This window comes from Acinonyx jubatus, chromosome E3 (assembly GCF_027475565.1).
Source record: "Acinonyx jubatus isolate Ajub_Pintada_27869175 chromosome E3, VMU_Ajub_asm_v1.0, whole genome shotgun sequence".
Classification (NCBI taxonomy): Eukaryota; Metazoa; Chordata; class Mammalia; order Carnivora; family Felidae; genus Acinonyx; species Acinonyx jubatus.
Window position 1 is genome coordinate 37,549,870 of NC_069398.1, and position 27,396 is coordinate 37,577,265.

The 27,396-nt window shown below is 59.6% G+C and overlaps 2 protein-coding genes across 9 annotated transcripts in view; both read right to left on the minus strand.

The window, feature by feature from the left end:
* The window catches only part of UNKL (unk like zinc finger), a 37,661-nt gene extending 14,643 nt beyond the window's left edge, over positions 1–23,018 (minus strand). For 5 of the 8 annotated variants that reach the window (XM_053213759.1, XM_053213758.1, XM_053213755.1 and 2 more), the window contains exons 1-9: positions 22,881–23,018; positions 21,680–21,889; positions 13,188–13,364; positions 12,675–12,808; positions 9,180–9,315; positions 8,393–8,510; positions 5,544–5,628; positions 5,089–5,168; positions 997–1,059 (exon numbers count right to left, since the gene is read on the minus strand). In XM_053213759.1, the coding sequence (XP_053069734.1) occupies positions 997–1,059; positions 5,089–5,168; positions 5,544–5,628; positions 8,393–8,510; positions 9,180–9,315; positions 12,675–12,808; positions 13,188–13,364; positions 21,680–21,889; positions 22,881–22,957 (1,080 nt within the window). In that variant the 5' untranslated portion in view covers positions 22,958–23,018. The remainder of the gene's footprint in view (positions 1–996; positions 1,060–5,088; positions 5,169–5,543; positions 5,629–8,392; positions 8,511–9,179; positions 9,316–12,674; positions 12,809–13,187; positions 13,365–21,679; positions 21,890–22,880) is intronic. The other 3 variants (XM_053213760.1, XM_053213756.1, XM_053213757.1) reach the window with 3 other exon arrangements.
* Positions 23,019–25,445: 2,427 nt separating this feature from the next.
* LOC106982767 (protein CCSMST1) lies at positions 25,446–26,777 on the minus strand. The gene is made up of 2 exons (XM_027043653.2): positions 26,621–26,777; positions 25,446–26,535 (listed from the first exon to the last, which is right to left on the minus strand). The coding sequence occupies exons 1-2, from the start codon at positions 26,650–26,652 to the stop codon at positions 26,160–26,162; spliced, it is 408 nt and encodes a 135-aa protein (XP_026899454.1). The 5' UTR covers positions 26,653–26,777; the 3' UTR covers positions 25,446–26,159.
* Between the last annotated feature and the right edge of the window lie 619 nt (positions 26,778–27,396).

The following is a 27,396-nucleotide window of genomic DNA, read 5'->3' on the forward strand; positions in this document are numbered from 1 at the left end:
CGCTGCCCTACCGCACCGCACCCCAGGCCTCCCAGAGGCTCAGGCCCTCTTGTCTTATGGGGACGGGGACGGACGGCAGTGGTGGCCAGGACAAAAGCGTTGCTTAAAACGGGCAAGCGGGTCCGAAGAGCCTTCGGGATCTGCGCCACCGAACCGGGGTCGGGCTCAGGGAAGCCTGAGCTGAGGCCATGGCAGCCTCACCAGAGGGGACACGTGGAGGACACTCACGGCGAGAGCCTGTGATTACCTCAGGTGTGCACGTGTCCCCGAGCCGTGACGCGGGAGCAGGGAGTCTCTACAGCAGCCCCCAGAGACACTGGCCCAGATGCAGCTTGGATGCGGTCGTGGGCCGCCCTGTGTCCCCGGAAGCTCATTCCGCGGGGTCCTGACCCCCAAAACACCAGAGCGTGACCTGACCCGGAGACGGGGTCTTTACCAGGGAAATCAAGTTCACATGAGGCCGTCCTAATCAATGACCGGGGTCCTTATGAAAAGGGGGAAATGTGGAGACAGACCCAGACCCGGGGCCAGGGGGCTGGGGGTTGCGAGCAGGACGAGACAGGGAGTCGTCGGCTGCGTACGGGCCCAGGACAGAGGCAGCTCCCGCATAGCCTCGGAGGTGCCGACCCCACTGGCCCCGACACGAGGACTCCCAGCTCTGGACGGTGAGTGGTTGGGGCTGCCCCGTCTGTGGGGCTTTGTTAGGGTAGCCCCCGGACACACACGGACCACCACGGGCGGCTGCGAAGGGCGCCCCATACTCCCCGTGGGGAAAACGTCAGGAAGTTTTGGTTTCGTTGTGTCCAAAGTACAACACAAACACGTTTTGAATATGGAGACGAAAGACGTGTGGAATAGGCCAGTTTAAGAATTAAGTGAAAACATAATTACGTCCCGAACGGACAAGCACAGGGCTCTGGGTCAAGAGGGAACGTGCGAGAGTCCCAGCACACAGGGCGGCCCCGCTGCGGACAGCGGGAGCCCCCCGGGCGGTACCTGCTTGCTGTCCTGCTCAGCGGCCTTGTGGCTGCCCTCGGCAGGTGACTCTCTCCGCTTCGCCTACAACAGGAAAGCACCAGGGTTGGAAGAGAGCAGCACGGTTTACAAACAGACACCTCCGCTTCACGCACCGGAGAGAAAACGCTGAGCCCGGGGATCTCAGAGAACAGAAAAGGCGTTCAAGTCACCACCCTCTGTCCGTTCTCCCAAGTCTGTCTCTTACACCTGCACGCTGACCTCTAACCTCCGGGCCGGTCCGTGTGAAGGAGGGGGTGAGCTCTGTGCCCCCTGCAACCAGAGGTCGTGAGACCCGAGCCCGGAGAGCCGGGTAAGTCTTGGGGAGACCTATTCCGAAGCAAAGGATTATTCTACCGACAGTGCTGAAAGCAGGGTGTCAGCTGGCCCTTGAGAAGGCACCCCCTCGCCTCTCCCGCACCGGGAAGAGGACGACCCTCAGCCACCAGACGCTCCCGACTACGTCCACGTAACCCTGATCCGACATCGCTTTCCCCCACACATTTACCATCCCACAATTTACCTCCCCAGGAGCAGAAACTCCTTTTGTCCGGCCCCTTCTCCACGATCTACCGCTCTTTGTTAAAGGGTATATGAGGCGTCAGGTCTGCTTAGACCCGAAGGGGTCTTTACTTCCTCACCACCAAATCTTCTGTACGGATAAGCAATAAGGCTTCTGTCCCGTTTATCTTTTATCAGTTTAATTTGCAGAGGCCCCGTACCGAACGTGAAAGGGTAGAGGGAAACATTTGTCCCTCTCTGACACATACAGAAATCTTGACTGACGAGCCACCTGCCAGGAACACCGGGCCCAATGATGGCTCTGCTCACAGAGCTCAGGGCCAGGGCTCCCCCAGGTCAAACATCAACACAAAGGCCACAGACCCAGATGTCCTTCAGATCAAAGGACAAAATCAGATTCTGATTTTTATGACTACTTTTACAGTAAGTTAACTTGTAGTGGTATTTCAGGTCCTTCTGGCCTTTCTTCCTTTATTTTTTGGTTTCTGGATTTGTAGAAGGACCCAGAGTGACCACCAGGGGCAGAGGAAGAAAAGGTGTCCACGCAGGCCCTGCCCGGGGCCCCTTCCTTCTACGCAGTACTTGGCCTCGGGCTCAACCTGGGGGTCGTGCTGGTATTTCAGAGTTCCCTGTATCTCTGTTGTCCAGACTGACCCCACCTGCAGGGTGGGGTGAGGGCCTCCGAAGTCACTGACCACAGACCTGAACATACCTCCAGGCCAAGCACGCGTTTCCTGAAGCTGTTCTGTTTGCCTTTGCAACCCAGGGCTCCCTGTGGGGACCTCGCCCCTTCGTCCAGGCCCCTCTCCGGCCACCCCTGCCCCAGGCTCCCTGCTGCTGGGCCACACCCTCTGCCTGGGGTCGGCCCCTGAAGATGGCCCCGCTTCAGCAACCCCCCACCCCACCCTGTCACCTGTGCCTCTGGATCCCACCACTCTCTCCTCAGGTTTGGCCGATTTCTAGAACCGCTCCCAGGGCTCAGGGAAGCACTTACGTTTACCGGATTATTACATAATATAATAAACACTACAGACATTCAGATAGAGACATGTCAGGTGAGGTCTGCGAGGGCCCTGAGTGCGGGCGCTACTGTCCCTGTGCAGCTGGGGACCTCCACCCGCCAGCATGGAGATGTCGCCAGTGCAGACGCTCTCCACACCGCACACTTCAGCGATTTCATGGGCTCACCCCCTTAATTCCACCTGCAGCCCCTTCCTGCACCGGATCATGTCGGGTGGTGCAGAAAGTCCCAAGCTTCTAACCATGGCTTGGCCTTTCCGGTGACCAGCCCGCATCCAGGAGCTACGAGGAGCCCACCCAGAGTCACCTCTGCAAAACAAAAGAGGGTTTTGGTGGGTTTTTTTAATCTTGTTTTTTTTTTTAAGTTTATTTATTTTGAGAGAGAGCACGCAAGCAGGGAAGGGCAGAGAGAGAGAGGGAGAGGGAGAATCCTAAGCAGGCTCCACGATGTCGGCACAGAGCCCGACGCGGCGCTTGAACCCACCAATCGTGAGATCGTGACCTGAGCCCCCCAGGCACCCCGAAACACAAGGTATTTTTATCCCCTTGGGAATTTATAAGGGTTTCAGGAGCTGTGGGTCAGGAACTGGGATCAGAGAGAGATATACGTGTTTTTGGTTGTCTTGCAACGTGACCCCGTTGAGGAACACAGCATACCGCGTGCTCTCCACACTGCTCTCGTCTCCACCCGCAGGGAACCCCCTGCAGCCTGGCACCCACCACCCATCGTGTCCTAGTAGGTTGACTTATTCCCCATCCCCCTTTTTTAGGGAGGCCCCGTGCTGGGCGTGAGCCACGGGGCTTGAACTTACGTCCCTGAGATCAAGACCAGAGCTGAGATCAAGAGTCAGATGGTTAAGTGACTGAGCCACCCAGGCGCCCTTAGCAAGTAGGGTTTTTAAACTGCAAAATAATTAAAAGAACATAAAAGACGCCCTCACTAGACCACGCCCACAGGGGTGGGCACTGTTCTCGTGCCATCCAAGGCACGGGATCACCTACCGCACCTGGGCTGTTGCCTCCGAGGCACAACCCCCGCCCCCCGAGGCTCCATTCACCCTAGGCCCTCAGGGGGGGCAAGCCGGTGGCCCTGTGCCCACCACCTAAGCCCACGACCGGCATGGTCCCCTGGGAGCCACTAAGATGGGGGGGAAGGGGGGAGAGCTTCCTGCCACGCCCAGCGCCCGGCTATGCTCCTGGGGGTTCGGAGCTCTGCTCTGCTCGGTTCCTCCAGAGGACGCCAGCTGGGCTTGCAGAGGCACAAAGGCCCAGCGTGGGTGTGAAGGGGCAGCCCGGTCCTCCTTGTGGATGGGCCCGTGACAAGGCTGCAGGGTGAGGGGAGCCCATCTGCCGTCAGCACCCGCCAGACCCTGCAGGGCTGCAGCGGGAGAGCTGTCTGTCTGGTCTTCAGGCTCCATGGACTCGGGATCAGATCGAACCCCCGCGTGCCGGGGCGTGGGGGGACACTGGGTGCTGACCCACTGGGAACGCAGGATGGCTGTGTCGCCGCCGGGCACGGAGATGCCGGAGACGCAGAACAGACCGCGAGCTGGCAGATCACTGCCCGGCTCCTTGTAAGTAAATTCCACCCAGGTTTTCCTCAACTTTCCTGTTTTCCTCGTTTCTAAAAAAAGCGCAAAGTGGGGGCAGGAGCGCCTGGGGGGCTCAGTAGGTTGAGCGCCTGACCCTTGATGTCGGCTCAGGTCACGATCTCGCGGTTTGTGGGTTCGAGCCCCGTGTCCGGCTCTGCGCTGACAGCAGGGAGCCCACTTGGGATGGTCTCTCCCTCCGTGCCCTTCCCTGCCCATGCGCACGCTCGCTCTTTCTCTCTCTCAATAAATAAGTTAATTAAACAAAAATATACCCAAATGAAAAGTTAAAAAAGCAAAAGCCCAAAGTGGGAAGAAAGGCGGGCGGGGAAACGCCTGAGGCTCCAGTCTCCTCGCCGAGAGGCCGCTTTCTCAGCAGATCCGACACGCAGATGCAAACACCCTCCCGTCACCCTCTCGAAAGCTCAGAGCGAGAGCAGACGGGGAGCCTGCTACGACGCCAGGGTGAAGGGCAGGGCACGAGGCCTGAGGCCCCCCGTGTCCTCCACCGCACAGACATGAAGTCCAACCGGGTCAGGACCATCCTCTCCCCGAGGTGCCCCCCACATCTCTCAATGCCTGAAGCAGGCCTGCAGGGCCAGACCCAGGACCCAGAGCCCCGGCCGCCGTCGGGGGCCTGCCCCACCTGGACGTCCCCCTTGGCGCCACGGCCACCCACCTGCGAGGACACCCACCCAGACACAGGGCCCCTTCCCCACGCTCGCTGGAGACCACATTTCACGTGCTACCGACATGTCTGGGGGCAGCCGGCCCAGGCCAGAGCTTGGCTGGACTGTCCCAGGCTTCTAGAAGGAGGTGCCCCCCACCCCCTCAGGCAGACCGTGCAGCCGAGTCACCCAGAGACCACACCCATCCATGTCCCCAGCCATTCACAAAACCACACGGCAGCCTCGGCACCCTCCCCAGGACGCCATCCACTTACGTGCACGGGCTGGCCACTGCTGGCCGCGGAGCTGCGGGCGGGCGCAGGGCAGCCCCAGCCGTTGGCCGTTCCGAGGCTCTCTGTCAACAGAGGGAGGTGGCGCGCCATGAGCGACCGCTGGCTGCGAACAGAGCTGCGTGCAGGGCGACCTGGGGTCCAAGGGGTCCCCAGACCGGGGAGGGGGGCCCGGGGAGGCCGCTCGCCCCGCGCGACAGGGGACGGCGGCCACAGCGCCACCGAAAGACGTGCGAGTCCAGCAGGGACTGGCCGCCCTCCCCAGGAGGGCCTGCCGGAGTTGGTGTCTGCCCCCAGGGAACCGCAGGGCCGGCCACAAGGTAGGGAGGTCTCTGGGCGGGGGGCGGGGGGCGGCCTGAAGTGACCCTGAAAGGCATGCGGGGTGCTCCCGGCCCCCCTCCTGGTCCAGGCGCGCGGGCAGTCTGGCGTCACACACTTACTTTCCACGTGTGCGAAGGCGCAGAAGGGGCCCCGGGGGCAGTAACCGGTTTGGCGCATGTCGTTGCACTTTGTAGACTTGTAGATCTGGGCGGCAAAGAGAAAATAAAGCAAATAAAATCTACCAGTAAAACAAAGGGGCTGGGTTGGGAACGGGTTTCCACGGGAAGCCCAGAGGACCCAGCTCCAAACCACAACACGTCTCCTGAGAAGGCGGTGTGGATGTGACCCCTGCCCTGTATGCCGTGGCCCCAGAATCCCCCGCTCTCCGCAGAGCAGGCCTGACTGTCCTTGAAATAACACACAGGGGTGCGTGGATGGCCCAGTCGGTTGGGCTCAGGTCAGGATCTAAGGGTTTGCGAGATCCAGCCATGCATCGCTTCCAGCTCTGCAATAAAAGGACACAGCCTGCTCGGGATTCTCTCTCAAAATGAGTAAATAAACTCACAAAAAAAAAAAAAAAAAGGAAATCTCCCACGAAGTCAGTTTCACCACTTGGCATTTTCTGAAAGAGATGCTCAATTCAGTGCTCCCGGTATACAGCAGGCGCTCAACAAATGCCTGTGTCACGACCACATGCATGAGCTCCATGGTCAGCCCCGATTCCCTTCACTAGGGTCAAAGATACTCTCACGGCGCCAACAACACTCGGTTCTGGCCCTACAGCACACCAAGCGGGGCAGGCCCCAGGGTGCTCCTGCCAGACCCCAAATCCACACCCTCTGGAAGCCTTCCCCAGCCAGTGGCCTTCCTTCCCCCACAAAGGCCACGTACTCTCCTCGGTCTTCACTCACCCGCTAAGTGCCTGCGCTGAGATTTTAATGCCTACCAACAGAAGCAATTTCAGAGGGGACCTATGACATCAGGAGGCTGGCATTTTACGTGAATTTTAAAGCACAGAACCTCTGAAAAGAACAGAAGCCCCAGAAAGGAAAGAGGAGAGTAGATGCGGGGGCCCCTTCCAGGAGCCCAGGGCCTCCCTGGGCACGGCGCTGGGGAACGGTAAGGGTTCCGAGTACCCGAGGAGCCGCAGGGGTGAATGGGGACGGAGTGCCCTTGGGGCCACGGAGCCGCAGTGGAGGCGGCACCCTTTACCACATTTCTGAGTTTTAGAAACAGAATGAATGAGTCAGTAGCCAATGAGTCAGCAAAGGAAGCAGAAGACAAAAATCCCGAGTCGAGAGGGGCAATCATAGGGCCTGAGACACAGGCAGGCGGCAGAGGCCAGGCTCGGAGCTCACGACCCAGCCCAGGCAGGCCACGCCCAGCGCCAATCAGGTGGCACCATGGGCAGCCATGGGCCAGAACAGGGCGCCTCCTGCTCCCGACCGGCCCGCATGGCCCATCCCCCGCCGGGGCACTGACCCCTCCCTTATTCCTGCTCTCTGCCTCGACCGCTCCATGCCTGCCCCCTGCGGGGCCCTCGAGGCACCCCTCCTGCAAGCGAGCCGCACACCCCACCCTCCTGGACTGCCCCCCACCCATCCTGGTCCCCACACTCTCACAACCCTGAAGAGGGCTGGTTTGCTGTGTTTTTTTTAGTGTTTATTTTTGAGAGAAAGACACAGCACGAGCAGGGGAGGGGCAGAGGGAGAAGCAGGGAGAGAGAGAATCCCAAGCAGGCTCCATGCTGTCAGCACAGAGCCCGATGCAAGGCTCAAACTCACGAAATCATGAGATCCAGACCTGAGCTGAAACCAAGAGTCAGATACTTAACCAACTGAGCCGCCCAAGCATCCCTGCTGATCAGTAATCTTTTTTTTTGATTTTTTTTAATGTTTATTCTTTTTTTTTTTTTTTTTTAGCAAACTATTTATTTTTTTTCAACGTTTATTTATTTTTTGGGGGACAGAGAGAGACAGAGCATGAACAGGGGAGGGGCAGAGAGAGAGGGAGACACAGAATCGGAAACAGGCTCCAGGCTCTGAGCCATCAGCCCAGAGCCTGACGTGGGGCTCGAACTCACGGACCGCGAGCTCGTGACCTGGCTGAAGTCAGACGCTTAACCGACTGTGCCACCCAGGCACCCCATGTTTATTCATTTTTTGAGAGAGAGACCCATAGCACCAGCAGGGGAGGGGCAGGGAGAGAGGGACACACAAAATCGGAAGCAGGCTCCAGGCTACGAACTGTCAGCACAGAGCCCGACGCGGGGCTCAAACTCACGAAGCATGAGATCATGACCTGAGCCCAAGTCGGAGGCTTAACCGACTGAGCCACCCAGGAGCCCCTTGCTGGTCTGTTTTCACCACAAACCCAAGTGTGCTCTGGTTAGCTCTGCGAACTTCAACCGTCCGTGCCCTGCCGGTGCCAAAGGAAGGTCCGGCCTGGACCGGCTCCCGGAGGGCGGGGTGTCCTGCCTGGTAAGTGTCTCTGTTTACCTGCTCTGAGGTCACCCTGGATAGTCACAACGTGATTTCTGGTAGGGGCTCTGGGCCCGGTCGTGTGGGCTCGGCCTCTGGGGGGACTGGAGATGGAGGTCAGCACGTCTATGTGACCCCTAGTGAAAACCCCAGACACCGAGGCCCACACGCCTGTCCACAGACACGGTCCACGTGACTCCCTGCAGGATAGCCCTGGAAGCTCAGGCCCGGTGGGTCGGGGACCCAGCCCCGGGAGGGACCCCCCCACCCCCCCACCCCCCCACCCCCCCCACCCCCCCCCCGCCCCTGGCTGACCTCAGCCCCTATCCTGTCACCAACGAATCATGGCTGTGGGCACGACAGCGCTGCTGGGATCTGCGAATCCTCCCGGCGAATCGCAGGACCAGAGGGTGGTCCCAGGGACCCGGAGTCAAAGGGGGGAGACCTCCCCCTACCCCGGGCTGTGCGCCGATGCGGGTGCCTCGTACCTCCGGGTGAAACTGCTGCTCCGCGCGGGAATGGCAGTACTGACAGCTGTCCCCACTGTCACACCTCGCGGGCTCACCCCACTCGTCACCGTGCTTCACGCTGGGACACGGCGTGGACCTGGGGGGACGGGGGGGCGTCAGTGTGCCCAGCCGCTATTGGCACGCGGCGGGCGCACACAACCCCTGGGAGCGGGCCTCAGAGTGAGGGCCGCCTGAAGCCAGTCGGGGCTCGGCCGGCTCCGCGGCAGGTGCGGCTCAGAGGCACCCGGGTGGCGTGCCATGCGAGCGTTGGACAGGCAGCAGGCGCCCTCCCTCCTTCCCTCCCGAGCTGAGTCCCACACCAGTGATCCCACAGCAGGAAAACCCAGCCCTGATGCTCATTTTTCACGTGCTGTCGGACAGCCTTATCAAAATCTCTTTGGACTCCCGGAAAAAACGAGCCGCCGTGGGGAGTAAGGTTTTATTATTTTTCGGCACATTTTCCGTCCCTTCCATCTCCGTGAATTCATCTTATCCTCTCAGGCTGCGCTCTGGTGACTACCACTGGCAGGATGAGCAGGGGCGGCTCTCGGCCCCTGGGCCCTGAAACCGCGGAGACGGAAGGAAGGAAGCACGACCGTCTCTGACCCGCACGCGGCCGCGTCTGGCCTTTTGTGCGCGCGCACGGAGGCGGCAGAGCCCGGCACGCGCGCACACGCGGCAAAGCGCTGGCTCGGGGGGGGGGGGGGGGGGGGGGGGCGGGGGGGGGGTAGGCAGGTCCACGCTGCCGCACGCCGCAGGGGCTCACCTGTACTGGAACCTTCGCGGGCTCCGCCGCCGGTCCCTGCTGTTGTGGTAGTGCGGACACGCATAGCCCTGGCGACACAGACGCGGTGGCTTCGGACACGGCTCTGTCTTATAGCTGCCCAGCACGAAACTGGCGTCTGAAAACACAGGGGTCCACATGGGAGCACGTGCACGTGTGCTCAGCGGGCCAAAGGACACCGCGTGTCCACCCCACCGCCACGATCGGGAGCGAGACGCTGACACCCGCCACAACCTGGACGAGCCTGCAGAACGTGACGCGCGGTGAGAGGCCAGGCCCGGAAGTCTACCTGTCGCGTGACTCGAATACAGGAGCCGTGGGATGGGGCAGATCCCGGACGGGAAGGACACGGGTGCAGCCAGGGGTTGACGGCGGGGGCTCATGACAGGGTTCTAAACTAGCTCACCTGACAGCCAAACAACCCCTGAAACGCACACTTTAAAACGGTGCATTTTAACCCTGATATCAACAGTGGATTTGGGGTGATAAGGACCTGTGATGTCGGCTGGTGGGCAGGGACAAATGTCCCGCTGTGGTGGGGACAGTGCACACACGGAGTCACAGGGCATATGAGAATTCCATCTTTTCCTATCAGCGGAATCCCAAATTGCCCTAAAAATAGATTTTCAATTTTATTTTAAAAAAATTTTTAATGTTTATTTTTGAGAGAGAAACAGAGCATGAGCAGGGAAGGGGCAGAGAGAGGGGGAGACACAGAATCCCAAGCAGGCCCCAGGCTCTGAGCTGTCAGCCCAGAGCCCGACGCGGGGCTCGAACTCCCGGACCGTGAGATCATGACCCGAGCTGAAGTCAGACGCTTAAGTGACTGAGCCCAGGTTACGGTGCCCCTTGTATATCGTTTAAGTAGTTAATTTCACGTTTTCTGAATTTCATCTGAGAGCAAAAACAAACAAAAAGCCACCTGGGGTCATTTGAAAGCAAGAACTGATGAGAGAAAATCCTAAAAATGATACCCACTGGCAGCCTGGTTCACGATCAACACGGCACCTGCAGACGCTACTGTTCCCGCTGCCGTTCCCAGCAGGGCTGAGCTTCACGCTAAGGGATGGGAGAGCGGCAGGGGGAGGGGAGGGGCGGGCCCCAGCACCCAAGACAACGCGACCCGACCCTCAGGAAATGTCTGCAGGTTGAAGTTTAACGTCACCGCGTTGTCCAGCCACACCAAATACAGTTTCTAACTCATTAAATGACACACAGAGGGACACAGAAAGAACAAAAAGGGTCCGAGAAACAAAAAAGCCCATTTTAAGAAAACGAATTAGGGATGCCTGGGTGGCTCAGTCAGTTAAGCAGCCAAGTCTTGGTTTCAGCTCGGGTCACGATCTCGAGGTTCAGGAGTTCAAGCCCCACTTGGGGCTCTGTGTTGACAGTGCACAGCCCGCTTGGGATTCTTTTTTTCCCTTTCTCTGCCCCTCCCCTGTTCTCTCTCGCTCAAAATAAATCAAGTTTATATTAAAAAAGGAAAATAGAACCTAGAACACTTATACACAAGTACGGAGCGAGTGCCTCGTACAGATACAGTCCGACACAACCGAGAGATGATGACGTGAGGCAAACTCGGATGCGTGACCGACTGAGCCACCCAGGCGCCCCCAACCATGGGACATTCTGAAAACGGCAAAACCACGGCAACCAACAGTAGCGTAAAGGATCAGTGGTGGCCAGGGGCCAGGCCGAGAGCAGACCTTGACACGGCTTTGGCCAAGCCCAGAGCGTGAGCCCTAATGGAAACTGTGGACGTTAGTGAACGTGTCCGTGTCGGTTCCTTGCCTGTGACAAAAGTGTCACGTCGGGGCAAGGCGTTCACGAGGGGAAGGTGGGAGGGGGTACACAGGACCCTGTACCACCCGCGACACCTCTGGACATCTAAAAAGCAACAAATAAAATCTGCTAGTTAAAAGCCGAAACGCCACACAGAGATGGAAAATGAAGGCATGGCAACAACAGTCTGGAGCAACGCATCTGACCGCGAGTGTCGGCGCCACAGGCTCCGTCTGAAACGCTCAGGAACCGAAGCCAGAGCGCCTAACTGGACCTTCCTGACACGGACCCGGGTGCAGGAGCTGAGGGCTGCCCCCAGGGCGAAGCCACAGGCCTCACCGCCGCCTCCCTGCTCTCCCTCCTCAAGCCCAGCCTGGCTGGCGGCGTGCCCCCGCCACGAACCGGAGCTCACACAGGCGGAAGCGGGCATCCCCAGGAATGTGGGAGACAGGAGGTTCTCACGGGCTTTTTCCGGAAAGACAGAGACCCCGGGCAAAGCACGTGTCCTCAGGTGCTGGAAGCCGGAAGCTGCGGGCACACAGCTCCCGCGGAGGCGGCCCTTCCCCAAGCAGCGACACCACCACAGGGGGACGAGCGCGCAGCACCAGTGGGTGCCCCGAAACACAGAGGGGACCCTGGGGCATTCTTCACGCGGCCCAGCCAAGAGGCCAGCCGGCAGATGCCATCGTGGGGTGGGCGCCGGGCACTTGGTCTCAAGGAGGGGGTGGCGGTGGGGGTGGGGGGGGTAGTAGAGATGGGAGGAAAATCTGCATCAGCCTCGCATGACCTCTGCTGACTGATCCAGTACCCTGGGCCCTAGCGTGGACTTCCCGAGAGCAGGCAAAGACATTTGCAAGGAGAAAATTTGTTGCTCAGTAACGACGGCGTGAAAGCACTGTTTACACAGGTGCTGTCAGCCGAGCAAGTCCAAGGAGCCCCATCAAGACTTAGAGGACTTGTCTTAAAACCGCACCGCCCTTATCAGCTACCCAGAACAGACAAACACACAGAGAGAAGGCAAACTAGTGAGTGCCGGGGCAGGGGGGTGCTGCTTAACAGGGACCGGGTTCCGTGCACGTTACAGAAACGTTCCAAATTAGTGCTGATGCTTGCACAACACCGTGAGTGTACCAAATGACACAAACTGTTCACTCGAAAACAGCTGAAACAGTAAATGAACTACGTTACGGGTACTTACAATAACACCCCCCCAAATTTCACCGCCCACAGCCATCACTTGTGAAGCCTGCGAGGAGCGCGGGTCCCGCAGCTCCAAGGCACGCATCCAGGAGCTGCAGGGACTGAGCCGAGGGCCCCGGGAGACCCACAGGGCAGGGCCAAGGCGGAAGCACGGACGTCCCAAGAGCAGGTGTGCGGTGAACATCAACCCAGCTCTGGGACGGGGCGCCCGGAAGGAGCCATGCCTGCCACATACTCCCCTCCCCAGGAGGCAGCCGCTGGCTGACCTCGGCAAGAAGACGCCAGGGTAAACATCCAGAGCAACCGTGGGGCCTGGACGCCGGGGCTCAGATCCCACTCACCCACCGCAACCTGAGGCATTGGGGGTGATATACTCCGCTGGATACTCAGTTTCCCCATGTGGTCTACAAACGAAGGCGGCGAGGTCCACCATGTGGTCACTTTACAGATGGAGAGGACCTCCCCCCCCCCCCTCCATGGTGGCCTCAGGGTTACCTTGCCACCGGGGGTCCTCGCCCAGGATCTTCTCGATCATGGCCTGGCTGGCCAAGGCCCCGGGCTGCAAATCAGGGACGCCGTCCCCAGCGCAAAGCTGGCCGCTTTGCAAGGATTCCTGGGCCTGCAGCTCCCTGCGAGCAAATGTCACACTGGTTACAGCGCTGCCTCGCGTCTGTCCCAAGACCTCCCGCAAGGTGACGGAATCATTCGGTGCTGTCGCTCTGCGGAGCAACCTAGAAGGTTCGGGACGGGCGGCCCTCGGGCCTCAGGCACAGCCCTGTCCTGGGACGAATCCAACACCTTCAGAGCTGAGACGCGTTTAGTGAGGACTCGTCTGTCCCCCCCGGGGGGTCCCACAGGTGCACGAGCTCAGCCTCGTGAACTCCCACGGGCACACGGGGCAGCGGAAAGGAAACCTTCTCATCAGAGTCAAAGCCAGAGAGAGAGCGCTCAGGCCAGCATCCCAGAGAGGTGAGCTGGCCAGCCGCCCCGCGTGGACGCCCCACACACCTGATGTCACACACGGGCGGCCGCAGGTCCAGCGGGCCGTGCGCAAAGGCGCAGTGCAGCCCGTTCTTGACGCAGTGGCCACGGGCATCCGTCTCGTGGATGCACGTCCCGGTCTTGTAGTAGCGCAGGTGGTACTTGCGCTCCGTGTCCCCCGTCGTCCGGTGCAGGTACGGGCACCTGGGAAGCAGAGGGGCAGACACAGGCCATCTGAGGCCTCGGGGACACCAGCGCGGACCCGCCCCACTCCTCGTCGGCACCTGGCCAACGCCCTGCTCTCGCCGTCTCCCTGCGCACACTTATCTGTTCCGATCGCAGGCCTGAGGTCCTGGGCGGAGCACCTGTCCCCTGGACCCGTCCCCCAGACACTCAGATGCCCCACAGATCCCGCAACTACATCTGGTGGAAAAACACAGAACCAAATTTCCCTGGAACTCATCCTGCATCATTTTCTGATTATGGAAAAATGAAGTCCGTGCCCGGGATGCAGCAGCGCCCCTCATTTTTCCCGACGAGCATTATCAGAGGAGGACTTGTGCTCACTCCCATCCATCCAGGTGCTTCAGGGGACCCCTCGAGGGAAGGAGCCTGGGGAGAAACCCGGACACGGCTGGAGGAGGAGGCTGGTGGGAGCTGGGCAGGAGAGCGGGGGATGGGGGGTGGGGGGGGGGGCGGGCGGTACCACGTGCCCCAGATGGAGGGGGGCGGGCCGTGCCACTTGCAGGTGCCAAGCCACACACTCCCAGGGAGAGTCCCCCTGGGGCCCCCAGGCAGCAGGGGGCTGGCTCCACACGTGAAGCTGGGCACTGAGCCCACATGGAGGTCAGCCCCTCTAGACGAGAGGCACAGAAGGGGGGAGGAATACTGAAAAGAGCCTGAGCCGGGGACACCTGGGTGGCTCAGTCTTAAGTGTCTGACACTTGGCTTCAGCTCAGGTCACAATCTCACTGTTCCTGAGTTCAAGCCCCACCTCGGACTCTGGTGTCAGTGGAGAGTCTGCTTCAGATCCTCTGTCTCCCTCTCTCTCCCCGCCCCTCCCTGCTCTCTCTCAAAAATAAAGGTTTAAAAAAAAAAAAAAGACTAGTTTTAAAATAAACTTGAAAAAAAAAACGCACAGAGCCTGAGCCAGCAACTCGCCGTGAGCTGCCTGAGGGGTGAGGCAGGGGCCTGGTGTCCCCCTCCAGAGGGGACGGTTGAGGAGGACCGTGTCAGGGCCCAGTCCCACCTCAGTGCCCAGCAAACCATGCACCCGGCTGCTGGGAGCACCGTCGGGATGGCTCCCCACACACGAAGCAGGGACAAAACCCGGAAGTAAGGCACTGGGGGGCCACTCACTCTCAACCCCTCTCTCGGCCTTCAGACAGCGCACCCCAGAGCTCCCTGAGCACCTGGGGTGTGCAGGGCATGAGGGGAGAGCGCGCTGTGGCCGCGAGGCCGGGTCCCTGGGAACCAACGAAGCAAAAGCCAAAGGAGAAGCCAGCTCGGGGTCCGGCACTTCCGTTGCCAGATGCACGCCCCAGAAACGCTGCGAGACCCCGCTGTCGTCCGGGGGAGAGTTCTCTGCACCCGGGTCACAGCACGTGACCCACAAGAGCTGAAAGCTGCAACCGACCCCAGTGCCCATCAGATGACGCGTGGGGGAGCAACATGGAGCCCGTGCAGACCAGGACGCTCCTCGGCCTCGAAGGGAACAGAACTCGGACACGCTGGACAGCGCGGATAAACCGTGAGGACGCTGCGCTCAGCGAGAGAAGCCACAGGCAAAGCCCACGTGCTGTGTGATTCCACTCTACGAGGTCCCACGACTCAGAGTCACGTCCCCGGGAGGTGGGGAGTGGATGCGAGGGGCGTCAGTGCTGAGCGGGGACAGAGCTTCAGGTTGGGACGAAGAAAAGGACTGGGGAACAGGCAGCGGGGACGGTTATATACGACACTATGGGAGTCGTCCGTGTCGCTAAACCGCGCACTGAAAATGGTTACAACCGTTTTCCTACGTTACAAATGCTACGTTACAAATGTTCTATCGTAGTCTATCGTAGTCGTAAACAGAGCCCGCTGGAGACAGAGAGAGATGTTAACATATTTGTACAGACAAGCGTGCGTCACGTCTGGCCCTCTGCGGGATTTTCACAGGCGGACACGGCGACGTCACAGCACGCGTGCCGGGAGGACAGAGCGCGGCCAGCACCCCGGGGCCCCTCAGACAGCCCCGCAGTGAGGACACGCACTCCCTCGGCGACGGCAGAAACGGGCAACAGGGCAGATGTGCCACAGGGCACGAAGGCCCCGACGAAGCCTTCCACGGAACGCCACCTGTCGCAGACAATCCCTGCACACCCCTGAGACACGGGCGAGGTGGCACACAGACAAGACGACCTGGTGGCACTTTCTGAAAACAAGCATGGCCACGCCACTAGACACACACCTGGAAAAGGAGACAGGAGGCACGGCCCACGAGCCAGAGCGAGGACGGCGGGCGGAGCGGCTACAGCGAGGACTGGGCACCGCCCCGCGCCCCTCTCTATGCAGCCGTGTCCCCCGCCGGCCTGCGCGCACATCGCCCCGGCCCGGGACGGGTCTCTGGGTACGCGGGGCGTGGAAGCTGTCACGGGGAGCCCGTGACTAGAGATGAAGGCCGCTCAGCGACAACACGGCCCCAGGGAGGGGGGCGCTGGGCCCGCCCGACTGCCCCGTGTGACATCGCAGCCCTCGCTCATTCCCTAGCGGCCCCTCAGCTGGGCGCTAAGCATCGTCTCCTCTCTGGTGCTATCGCCAAGGCAACCAGGGCGTGGCCGAGGCCCCTGCCCGGCCCTGAGCAGCCTCGACTATTTCACTCAGGGCAGGACCCCGAGATACTGGAGGGCTCTTAACGACGCACAGTGGCTCCGCGTGCAGAAGGTCTAGGCGGTCAGGACTTCAGAGACAACATAGTGGCAAAGCCAGAAAACCCTCCTTCGGGCCGGAAAGACTCAGGGCTCCGCCCAACACCCCAGGCAGATTCTTCCCGCAGGAGTCCACTAATCCACCCACCTCTCCCCCCGGGGCCACTGCCAGCCCACCGCACCCGTGATGTGCCCCACGGTGACCGGATTCAGGTGGGGGCCTTGGTTCTCAAGCTACCTGCCACAGTTAGGGACCCAAACCGTGTAATTAAAACAGGGCTCCAGGCACACCTGGGTGTCTCATAGGTTGAGTGTTCAACTCTTGATCTAGGCTCAGGTCATGATCCCAGGGTCGTGGGCTCGAGCCCCGTGTCAGGCTCCGCACCGAGTGTGGAGCCTGCCTGGTATTCTCCCTCTCTCTCTGCCCCTCTCCCCTGCTCATGTGCACACATGTGCGCACTCTGGCTCGCTCTAAAAGAAAATCCAGCAGATCTCCATCGATGCCATGATGGAACAGCACAAGCCGGACGAGGGCACAGTCACGATGCTCTGGAACCCACGCGCCAGGATGCAGGGAGGACGAGACCAGGGGTTCACGGCCGCCCCTCCGTGTCCAGCAGGCTGTCCCCCTCCCTCTGGCAGCCCTTGCCTGAAACCAAAATAGAACCACCAAGGCCAGTCTGCAGTGGGTGACAGAGGTGGCCCACGCAGCTCACATCCACCGTGCGTTAGCACCAGCCAGGAGCACACTGGACCAGGCGTCAGAACCCCTGGAGGGCTTGCCAACCCCAGAAGGTGTGGTCCCCGAGTCGAGTCCAGGTAGGTTCCTCGGGTCCCAACTGCTGGTCCGGGGGCCGCGACAGGGGGTACCGCTGGGCGTTCGGGGACACTCAAGTACAACCTGACTCCTGCCAGTGTCCAAGGCGCTCAAACAGGGGTGGGGAGACAGAGGTGCAAACCAGAACAAGTCGAGCAACGCCACGCAGTCACGGAATGTGGGGAACAGCAAATATGGACAAAGACGTTGGGCTGCAGACAAAGGGGAGCAGGAGGGGCTTCTGGGGAAACCTCAAGGATCAGCTCACACCCGCCCCCTCCTCTCGGACACCAGGGATGGGGGGCTGACAGCCAACCCCGTGTTGGCCACACCCACCCGCTCAGCCCCGCACCCCCTGGTTTCCAAGGGCGGCCCGGACTCCCGAGCCAGGGAAGCGGCCCCTCATCAGTGCCTAGCGTGGGCCATCAGCACCGACAACAGGTCCACACCTTCCTCTGCGCCCCCACAGCTGCCACCCTCCCTCGAAGACAAAAGCCTCCACTGGCCGTCTCTCCACTGGCCTCCGAGGGGGCCTCCCTCCCGGTCACCTCCTGCAACTTCACTCACTCGGCTGGCTAACATGTAACCGAAAAGCGCGTGTCCTGCAGACTGTCAGCAACTCCCCGGCTCCGGACTATTAGGCTGTGACGTTCCGGGCCTGCCCTGGCTCCCACCCCACCCTACAAGCCCAAGCAGAGTTCCCTTGTAAGGTCAGTTTGGAGCAAGTCCACAGCTACGCGGGGGTGAAGTTCACCCAGGGCTCAGGGCCCCAGACACCTGGGCTTTTACAACTAAACAGGCGAGCGTCTTTCCCTAGAAAGGGCAGGCTGAAGGCAGTGTGGTGCGGCAGGCATGCCACACCTCGGACACTTAGGACGTCGCTCTGAGCCAACAAGCTCCCACAAGCACGCTCGGATTCAAGAGCGGGAAGCCCCTGGCCCACCTGACCCCGGGCCTGTGTCCCAGATACCCCAAGTGCAGTGAGGGGGGGGGGCTTGTGGGAGAAGAGCCAGGCCAGCCAGGGGAGCCCTGAAAGAATAAGGCCGCAGTAATGGGATGGGCTCACTTCCTAGTAAGCAAGAGAACCTACAACTGGGGGTCTGGAGGGTTGACTCCCCAGTAGCATCCTATGTACCGCAGGAGGAGGGTTAACCGGGGAAAGAGAGTGGTTACTTTGCACACGAGACAGTTGGGGGCTGCTTGATTTCCCCCAATGAAGATGTCCCCCGAGGGCCGCAGAGGCCGCTGGGAAGGCGCCTAACCATCCCCAGGAGCCCCGCACCTGCTCGCCTCAACAGGAGGCGCCAATCACACCTGGATTCCGGGTGCGAACACCCAGGCCAGCCCTGACCGCGGAGGGCTTGGCGTGGGGAGCAGGCCCAGCTGGGGGCCTGGGCTGTCCACACCCGATGCCGCTCAGCAGCTTTCAGGATGAGGGTGGGCCAGCGAACACCTCCGACAGGAGTCGCTCTCCTTGAAGCCCAGCCTAAGAAATACCTGAGATGCACCCTCACAAGTGGGAACACAGACTCGATGGAGCTGGGCCAGACCTCAGGCTCGGAAGCGGCTTTCTGCGCCGCCGACTCTCTCGACTCTTACTCGAGGATTGTCAAATGCGCACACCGCTCAGCTGACCCTGGCGCTCCAGCGCGGGCGGGCTTGTAGCCGCCGGGGCGGGGCGGGGCGGGGCAGGAACACGTGACCGCACGACCAATCGCAGCCTGCCCCGGGGAAGGGGCGTGTCCGCCAGAGCAGAGGGCCCTGAGACGGCGAGCAGGGGACGCGAGGGCAGCGGGACCTCCCTGGCTAATGGGGGGGCCCGCCCGCGGAGAAGAGGGGGTGACAGCCGGGGTGCCCATGGGGAGGGGGAGATGACACCGGGAGGTCTATCCAGAGGTGACACTGGAAGCGCCACGGAGGTGAGGGGGGGCCCTGGGGGAAGGGGCCACGGGAGGAGGCGTGAGTGAGGGGAGAAGATGAGCGCCATCCTAGGAAAGGCCGTGACAGCAGAGGTGCCAATCCCCCTGGAGTCCCCATCCGGTCCTGCCACACAGCTCGGGCCTCGAGCTGCTGCCAGCCAGCTCCAAGAACAGTCCTGGATGCTTAGGTCACCCGACAAGGGCTTAAGGGTCTTTGCTCTTTGATAGGATCCATGTTCTGAAATAACGGGTTGGGTGGGGGGGCGCTTGGGAGGCTCAGCCGGTTAAGCCTCTGACTTCAGCTCTGGTCACCAGAGCTGAACCGTTTGTGGTTTCCAGCTTCATGTCTGACTCTGTGCAGACAGCATGGAGCCTGCTTGGGATTCTTTCTTTCTTTCTTTCCTTTCTTTTCTTTTTTTTTTTTTGTTTTCTCTCCCCCAGCCCCACTCTGCCACTCCCCCCCTCAAAAATAAACGTTAAAAAAATTAACAGGTTGGTAGTACACATACCCAAAACAGTTTTCGAGAACCCATAAACTGAAATAAAAGAAAGGTTCTGTCCTTACTCTGGAAGGTAGTATCTACTTAGGAATTCCATGGTGATGCTTTGTGAACCGGAATATGTAGTCAAACAGGACAAACGCTGTGCTGTTCCACTCGTGGGGGGTGAGAAAGTCCTTCCCCCATGGAACTGAACGGTAATTACTAAGGAGAGACCCCTAGGAGAGACATCTGCTCTCTGCCAAACACTTCCTGAATTTCAGGCTGAACCTCGATACAAGTGACACAATCTTTACTAAGATATGTGTGACTTTCTTACTACATGGAGGGTCACAGGATGCACCCCAAACAGAAAATGTCAAACAGGCGCCTAACTGCCACTCATCTGGCTCTCAATGATGACCTCCGTGTCATGTAGATCACACGTTAATATTTCCGTAATAAATGATTGCCTGGGGGGCACCTGGGGGGCTCAGTCGGTTGAGCATCCGACTTCCGCTCGAGTCATGATCCCACAGCTGGTGAGTTCGAGCCCCGCATCAGGCTCTGTGCTGACAGCTCAGAGCCTGCAGCCTGCTTCGGATTCTGTATCTCCCTCTCTCTCTGCCCCTCCCCCCTCGTGCTTGCGCGTGCTCTCTCAAAAATAAACATATAAAAATAAAAAGAAACCAACTGCCTGTTATTTAATTACTATCGAGCCCAGCTGAAATGATCACCCACAGACGCTTCATCCGTCAGGTGATGTCTAACAGTGGGGCCAAATCAATACCAGGACATCCAGACTCTGGAACCCCAAACAGCTGTTCAAACTTGCTTTGTCTACATGTACCGAAAGCATCAGTGAATACTGTCAGTCCTTCATAAAGGGCTCTGGGGTGAGGTCATACACGCCGGGTGATGGGACTGCCGCACCAGGGTCAAGCAGCACTGCCTCCCCCCTTGGGGAACTCAAGACCCAAGGCCAGAGAGGTGACTGACATCGCCAAGAGAAATGAGGGACCTGATTCCAGGCCTCAGCCAGAGAAACATATTTCTTCTGAAGACACGTTTGCAGAAAAGATCAGTTCAAGAAGCAATTATATAAGGCACTTTTGAAACTTGACAGAAGTGTAACACCATCTTAACCAAGAAAGGGCTGGGCGCGTTATTCCAGCAAGCGTCAAGCTGCCTTGATAACAATCTTATTGAACTCTCTGGTGCTCAACTAAAAATATTTCAGTAAGTATATAAAGCTTATGATATCACCATAAACGAAAAGTTTACTCCCTGGCCTAAGCATCTTTGGAAAATGAAGGACACACATCACTCTGATGTCTGAGTGCAGCACAGTGAAAGCTGTCTTCAGAAGGGAGCATTTCACGGGGCTCCTGGGAGGCTCAGTCAGTCACGTGTCTGAATTTAGCTCAGATCATCTCGTGGTTCACGAGTTCGAGCCCCGTGTCGGGCTCTCTGCTGACAGCTTGGAGCCCGAGCCTGCTTCAGATTCTGTGTCTCCCTTTCTCTGCCCCTCCCCTCACTATCTCTCTCTCTCTCTCTTTCAAAAATAAACATTAAAAGAAATTTTTCTTTCAAAAGGGAGCATTCCTGGAGACGCAACTCCTTTCAAGGGATCAGGGGACTGAGCCCAAAGGACCTCCCCCAGATCAGGCCTGGATCCAAAGAGAAATTGAACAAGCAGTTCAGAAGTTGAACAAGTTATTCAGAGGGCCCGGAGCTCAGTGATGCTATCTGACCTCCAGGCAAAGGCGGACCAGCCCTCCTCCTTCCTCAAACAGCCCAGGAAAAAAAAAGCAAAACCTCCCCTTACTGGGTTCTGTCCGTTACAAGCCTATACACTCTGCCTGCACGTGCCCTGTTTTCCCATTCTACACATTGCTAAATAAATACATCTGTTCATAACACCATCAAGAAACTTGTAAGAAAAAAGCCAACCCAAACAAAACCTTGGTTTCTTAAACTTTAAAAGTGCTACATAAGCGACAGTCTGCAAATGAAATAACTTCCCTATCATTTTTTTTTTAAAGACGTTAGATATGTATGCTGCAAGGAAGTAAACATTCCAGGTATAACTTGCACAGGGTGAGCAAACATTTTAACACACTCTCTGAACCAAAAAACATGGGGCAACTACAAAACGGTCCTAAGCCTAACAGGTGCACCTCCTAAGGGTTGTCTCTAATACGGAAAACCTGGGGAACTGGGTCCGCGATGGGAAGTGAGGTCAAGTCGGTTGGCAGCGCCCAAAGGGTGTCCCGGAGACACAGTCCTGGAGGTAGAGAAAAGTCCGCCCACCACCACTGGTCACAAAGACCAGACCCCCGCTACAGGTGGCGGGTGCTGGAAAGAGCGGCCAGAGCTGGCCCCGCCCCACACTCACTCGTCGCCGTCGGGGCACACGCCGCTGGCCTCGTCGTACTTGGAGCAGTACACGTCCGGGCTGTAGTTGAAGGTGCCGTCGCGCCTGCGGAGCGGTCTGCGCCGACGCTGATTTAGGAAATGCCAATGGAAACAGGTAAATGGCCTGTGCTGGGCGCACTTGTGCTGCACAAACAGGGCGCACTGCTCTGTCCTAAATTCCTTTAGATACCTAAAAAGACAAACAGCGTTGCGGGTCGCTTCCGCCGCCACCGCCGCCGGCGGGCGGCCTCGAGGACTCGGGAGCGGGGACCGGACCCCGCAAGCCAGGGTGCCCCAACCTCAAGAGCAGCCCCCTCTCTGAAGGCAGACGGCCCCAAACGGCCGCCCCCCCCCCCCCATTCCCAGCGCGTTCCTCCGATCCCAGGCACGGTCCCGGACCCCAGGCGCAGCCCTCGATTCCCGGCCCCAGGCGCGACCCCCGCCCCACTCCGAGTCCAGAGGGCCACCCCCCGACCCAGCCCAGGCGCGAGTCCCCAGACCCCGCCCGCAGCGTCGCCCATCCCGGCCACGGACGAGACCCCCAACTTCAGGCGCGACACAGCGACCCCAGGCACGCCCCGACCCGGGGCAGAGACAGCCCAAGTCCAGATGGCTGCCCATTCCCGACCCTAGGTCCGACCCCGGACCCCAGACGGCCGCCCCCTCAACCAGCCCAGGCGCGACTCCCCAGACCCCGTCCGCAGCATTCCCCATCCCGGCCACGGACGCGACGCCCAACTTCAGGCGCGATACGGCAACCCCAGGCACGCCCGACCCCCCAAGCCGTGGTGCCATCCCTGATCCCAGGCGGGGGCCGCCCTCCTCCCCCCCCCCCCGCCCCCAGGCGCATCCGCCCCAGCCGCCGACCCTCCCCCGCAGAGGCGCGTGGACCGACCCCGAGCCTCCCGGCGCGCTCCCCAGCCCCCGCCCCCAGGTGCCGCCCCAGACCCTGGGCGCCGCCTTTCGACCTCAGGCGGCGGCAGCCCGCGTCGGACAGCGGTCCGCCGCCCCGAGCCCGGACGCGACGCGGAGGCCCGGGCGCGGGGCGGGGGGCGGCGCGGGGCCCCAGGCCGCACCGGAGGCGGCACCCAGGCCCAGGGGCGCGGGGCGCGAGCCGGGGGCGCGCGGGGCCGCCCCCCACCCCGTCCCCCGGCCCCGCCGCGGCCGGCCCTGCCACTGACCTGTAGTGGGTCGGCTTCTCCGTCTGCGGGGGGGACCCGCTCAGCGCCGCCGCCGCCGCTTTCGAAACCGACGGCATTTTCAGTCAAAACAATGCAGCGCGCATGCGCCAGGCGGGCCCGCCCCCGCCCCTCCGGATCTCCCCCCGTGCCGAGCCCCCCGCGCCCCCGCCGGCCGGCCCCGCCCCCGCCCCGCCCCCGCCGGCGCCCCGCGGACCCCAGACCCGCCGGGCGACCTAGCGCCGCGCCCCCATCGGCTGGCACACGCCCCGAGCGCGCCGCCCCGCCCCCGCGGGCTCCCCTCGTCCGCGTCCACCCCAGTCCGCGCTCTGGCGGACCCCGGCCCACCGCGCAGCGCCCTGCGCCACCCGCAGCGGGTCCCCCCGCACGGAGGCCGCGGGCTGGCTGGTCACTCTGGCTCTCCACTCGTCCATGACTCTGACCCCCGGGGCTGGGTGCTGAGCTGCAAAGAATGGAGCCTGTTGCTTGGGGCTGGGTGTGTGAGAGATGGGGGGCCATGGGGTGCGACTGCCGTGGCTACCCAGCTTTCTTTTAGGGGTTAGGAACGTGTCCCAAAGTTAGATTGTGGCGATGGCTGCCCCAAGTGAATATAGCGAACATTTTCATTGTATGCTTTAAGTGGGTGAAGTGAACACCATGTGAGTTATATACCATTAAAGCTGATTTTCAAGGAAGAATCCAGGACAGCTGGGTGGCTCGGTTATTGAGGGTCCGACTCTTGTTTCTGGCCCAGGTGATGATCTCATGTTTGGGGAGTTCCCCGGGGGCCTCCAGCTCCGGGCTATCAGCGAAGAGCCTGCTTGCGATTCTCTCTCTGCCCCTCCCCCCCAAATAATTTTTAAAAAGTAAACATTTTTTTAAACACCAGGCTAAAGGGGCGCCTGGGTTGCTCAGTTGGTTGAGCGGAGTTCAGCTCAGGTCATGATATTGGGGTTCACGAGTTCAGCCCCGCATCCGGCTCTGTGCTGACAGCTCAGAGCCCAGAACCTGCCTCAGATTCTCCTTCCCTCTGCCCCTCCCCCATTCGCACTCCATGTCTCTCTCTCTCTCTCTCTCTCAAAAATAAATATTTAAAAAAAATTTTTAAGCATATTAAAACAACGAAGAGCCCATGGAGTAAGCAGACATTTTTTTGTTGGGAACAGAGCCTCGCACCGCTGGTGGCCTGCATCCAAACAAGCCCCTGAAGACGCGTGGCCCGGCAAGAGGAGCCCAGGACGAGGATGAATAATGAAAGGACGGAAGTCACGGCTCACCTCTCCATCTGTCTGCTGCCACCCCTCGGCCAAGACCCGGTGTGGGGAGGGCCTGCTTGCACGGTCACTCGCTGGCCTCAGGTCTTCCTTTTGCTCAGGACAAAGCCCACCCGGGTCTGGGGTGCAAAGTCAGGAACCAGAAAACCCCTCACTGTCAGCAGCCCGGGGGGATACTCAGGACTTATTCCCGTGTGGTATGATGTGCCATCAAAAACAGCCATACCCACCATCGTGTTTTGAAGAGGTGTGAATTTCTATAGACAGATACGTCGTTTTCACAGTGGTTGTCCCACAGTGGCATCCTTAAGTGTTTCTGATTCTCTTCCTTTTGCTTATGACAGCGTCTAACTTTTCCTGGTAGATCACATTGCTTTTGCCATATGAGAGTAACTTTCAATTACAACAGAAATTCTTTTCATTAGGTTTTTTTATTCCCTACAAAAGCTGGGAAGGGAACAGTTAAGGGTTCTGGTTTGAATGACTGGGTAGCTCACAATTAAACGTAACAACCGTGCCAGGATGGAGAAAGGACGGCTTCGTTCTTTGTTCCCTCCCAGATAACAATCTTCCCAAACCTTGATCTACCTCCAAAAAATGAACATACTTGGGGGCTCCTGGTGAGCTCGGTCAGTAAAGCATGGGATTCTTGATCTCAGGGTCACGAGTTCCAGCCCACTGGGTACCGAGCTTACTTAAAAAAAAAAATAATAATTAACATATAAATCTATAAACATCTTTCTATCAATCCCACCTGCCACACAAGCGGAATTTCCCGGGGGCGGGCCCGACATTGAAACCCCTGCAGCAGAGAGCCTTCGGGAAGCCGGTGCACTGCCATGCAGCCACCAGTCTGCAAACACCCGGATCGAAGAGACCTCCAGTTAACTTCAGCACCACAGACATAATAAAACCTTCCGCTAGAAACGTAGTGAATAAACTCTTCCTCTTGTTTCCCTCATATTTAATTCAAAATTAAGCAGTTTCTCAGTAAGTAGTGTTTGGAAAGCGTATCATTTCGATACCCAAAAATCCTGCCTGTAATTTGTCAGAAGAAATACCTAGCGGGGCGCCTGGGGGGCTCAGTCGATTAAGCCTCCGACTTCAGCTCAGGTCATGATCTTATGGTTCCTGAGCTCCAGCCCCACATCAGAGCTCTCTGCTGTCAGCACTGAGCCGTTAGGGATCCTCTGTCCCCACCGCCCCCCTCTGCCCTCCCCCCAGCACAAACACGGGCTTTTTCTCAAAAATAAAACGTTTAAAAAAACGAAAAATGCTGCCCAGTTTTATTCCACTCAGAAAGTTGTTGCCTTGCTAAAAATAAGACTTTGTAAAGCCGAGAAAAGTTCATTATTTCCGGTATCTTTTGTAAATCCCACAATTTACATTTAGGTTTCTTTCCTCACTTCCTATTCTGGAAAAACAGAAAAACAAAGGAACTGGAGAGGACTAAAAGGCACCCGCCCCCCCCCCCGCCTTTTTTTTTTTTTAATGAGATGCACAAAAGGGAGGGGGTTGGCTTAATTCCACATCACCAAATTAAAATTTATTGTCAGTTTGTCAAACGAACATCTATTTCTACACAGCACGGTACGTCAAAAAACAAAAAGTTTCACTCTTCTCCCAGTTACTCTGTCTCGGAAAGCAAACGACCTGCAGACTGGGTTACGCTGGATTGCCAGTGTCACCAGAATTGCTTTGGAAACATGATCGCGTTGGAGAAAGACACATCCCAAATCCAACCGTACATAGTGCAACCAAAACCCTTTCCACGGGTCGGAAAGAGAAACGTCTCGGGGGCGTATCCGTTGGGCAGCAAATATCAGGCGAAGAGCCGGTTCCGCTCTGTGGACACTCTGCTCTGCCTTCACGCGGGTCGGTGTGGCCAGCTGTGCCAAGTCCTTCACTCTGGGGACGCGCATAACCAAGGCAGAAACGGTCAAACGCGATGTCAGAAGCCCAAGGGCGGCTGCCTGTCTCCTCGCTGCTAGCCCCCGCCGGCACCCCGCTACGTTCTCGCCTGGTGGACGGTCGGAGCTCCAGGCTCCTGAGAACGATCGCCGGGCTCCGGCTCCTCTTCTCCCAACACCTGTTTCAACCACCGGTCCGTGCTGGTCTCCTGCCTGAAGAAGCACCAGGCCACCAGAGCCATGAGCGAGAGGCTGAAGGGCAGCACCCTCCACCAGGGCCGTTGCTGCTCCCCTCCCAGGGAGTGATGCACTTTCCAGCGGGACGGGCTGGCTTTGCTGGAGGAAAACTGAATGGGACGGTTAGGGTCGTCCTCTTCCTCAGCCTCGGCCGCGGGCTGGCCCTGAGCCCGGACACCCGGCGGCGGCTGCAGGTGTCGGGAAGCCCCGCGCACGAACCTCAGCGCCCGGACAGCCCTGGAAAAGAGACAGCCGTGAGCACGCCCGCCCGCCGCGCCCGCCGCGCCCGCCCTCGGCCCCTCCGAGGCCGCGCGCAGCTCACCCGGTGGCCGGCGCACGCCAGACACGGATCATCGCGACCCTGACTCTGCGCTCGGCGGGGCGGCGCGGCCCGTTTGCGTCACTTCCGGAGCGCGAAACCGGAAACCGGTAGCCGTTGGAGCCTCCGCTCACGACTACAGAACGTGGGCCCACTCGCGCAACGGAAGTGACCCGCCTTCTCCGGCGGCCTTTTCCGTCGCAGCCGGCTGACGCAAGCCAGGCCGCACGGGCATGCCGGGAAATGTAGTTCTCCCCCAGCCAGAAGAGGAAAGAGCTGTCCGGTGCCTGGGCGACGGCGGGGCTGGGGCGAGATCGTCGCTCTCGGCCTCCTGGCGATGGTCCCTCAGCCGCAGGGCACGACCCCGGCGCTCACCGCGCGGCCGGTCTCCGCGCTCCGGGCCAGGGCCGCTGTCGGGGACCGAGGCTTCGGAGGACTCCCGCGGCACCTTCCTGTCCTTCGGGCTGTCCCGGGGCTCCCTACCCCACGCGGTTCCCCCACCTGGCTTCATAGCGAAGCCACGGTAGCTTTTGTCCTCCAGGCAGACTGGCCTTGGTGTTGTGAGAAGACTACACGGAGTGTCCAGGCATCATCTTGTGGGGACGTGGGGGGCGGGGGGTGTCTTGGTGACAGTATCAGATCGTGAGGCCACCTTGTGAGCTGTGATGTGCTACCTGCCTCATTCAGCTTCTTCCCCTCTGGAGCGTCCCTCTCCTGCACCTGCTTCCTGGAGAAACACCAGACTCCGGGACTAGTGCCCCCGCTCCCCGCCCCACCAG

Coding starts and splice junctions, on each gene's coding strand:
- LOC106982767 (XM_027043653.2), bottom strand. CDS start 26,652: ATGATCCGTGTCTGGCGTGCGCCGGCCACCGG. Junction 26,536..26,620: donor TGGCGTGCGCCGGCCACCGG/GTGAGCTGCGCG, acceptor TCTCTTTTCCAG/GGCTGTCCGGGCGCTGAGGT.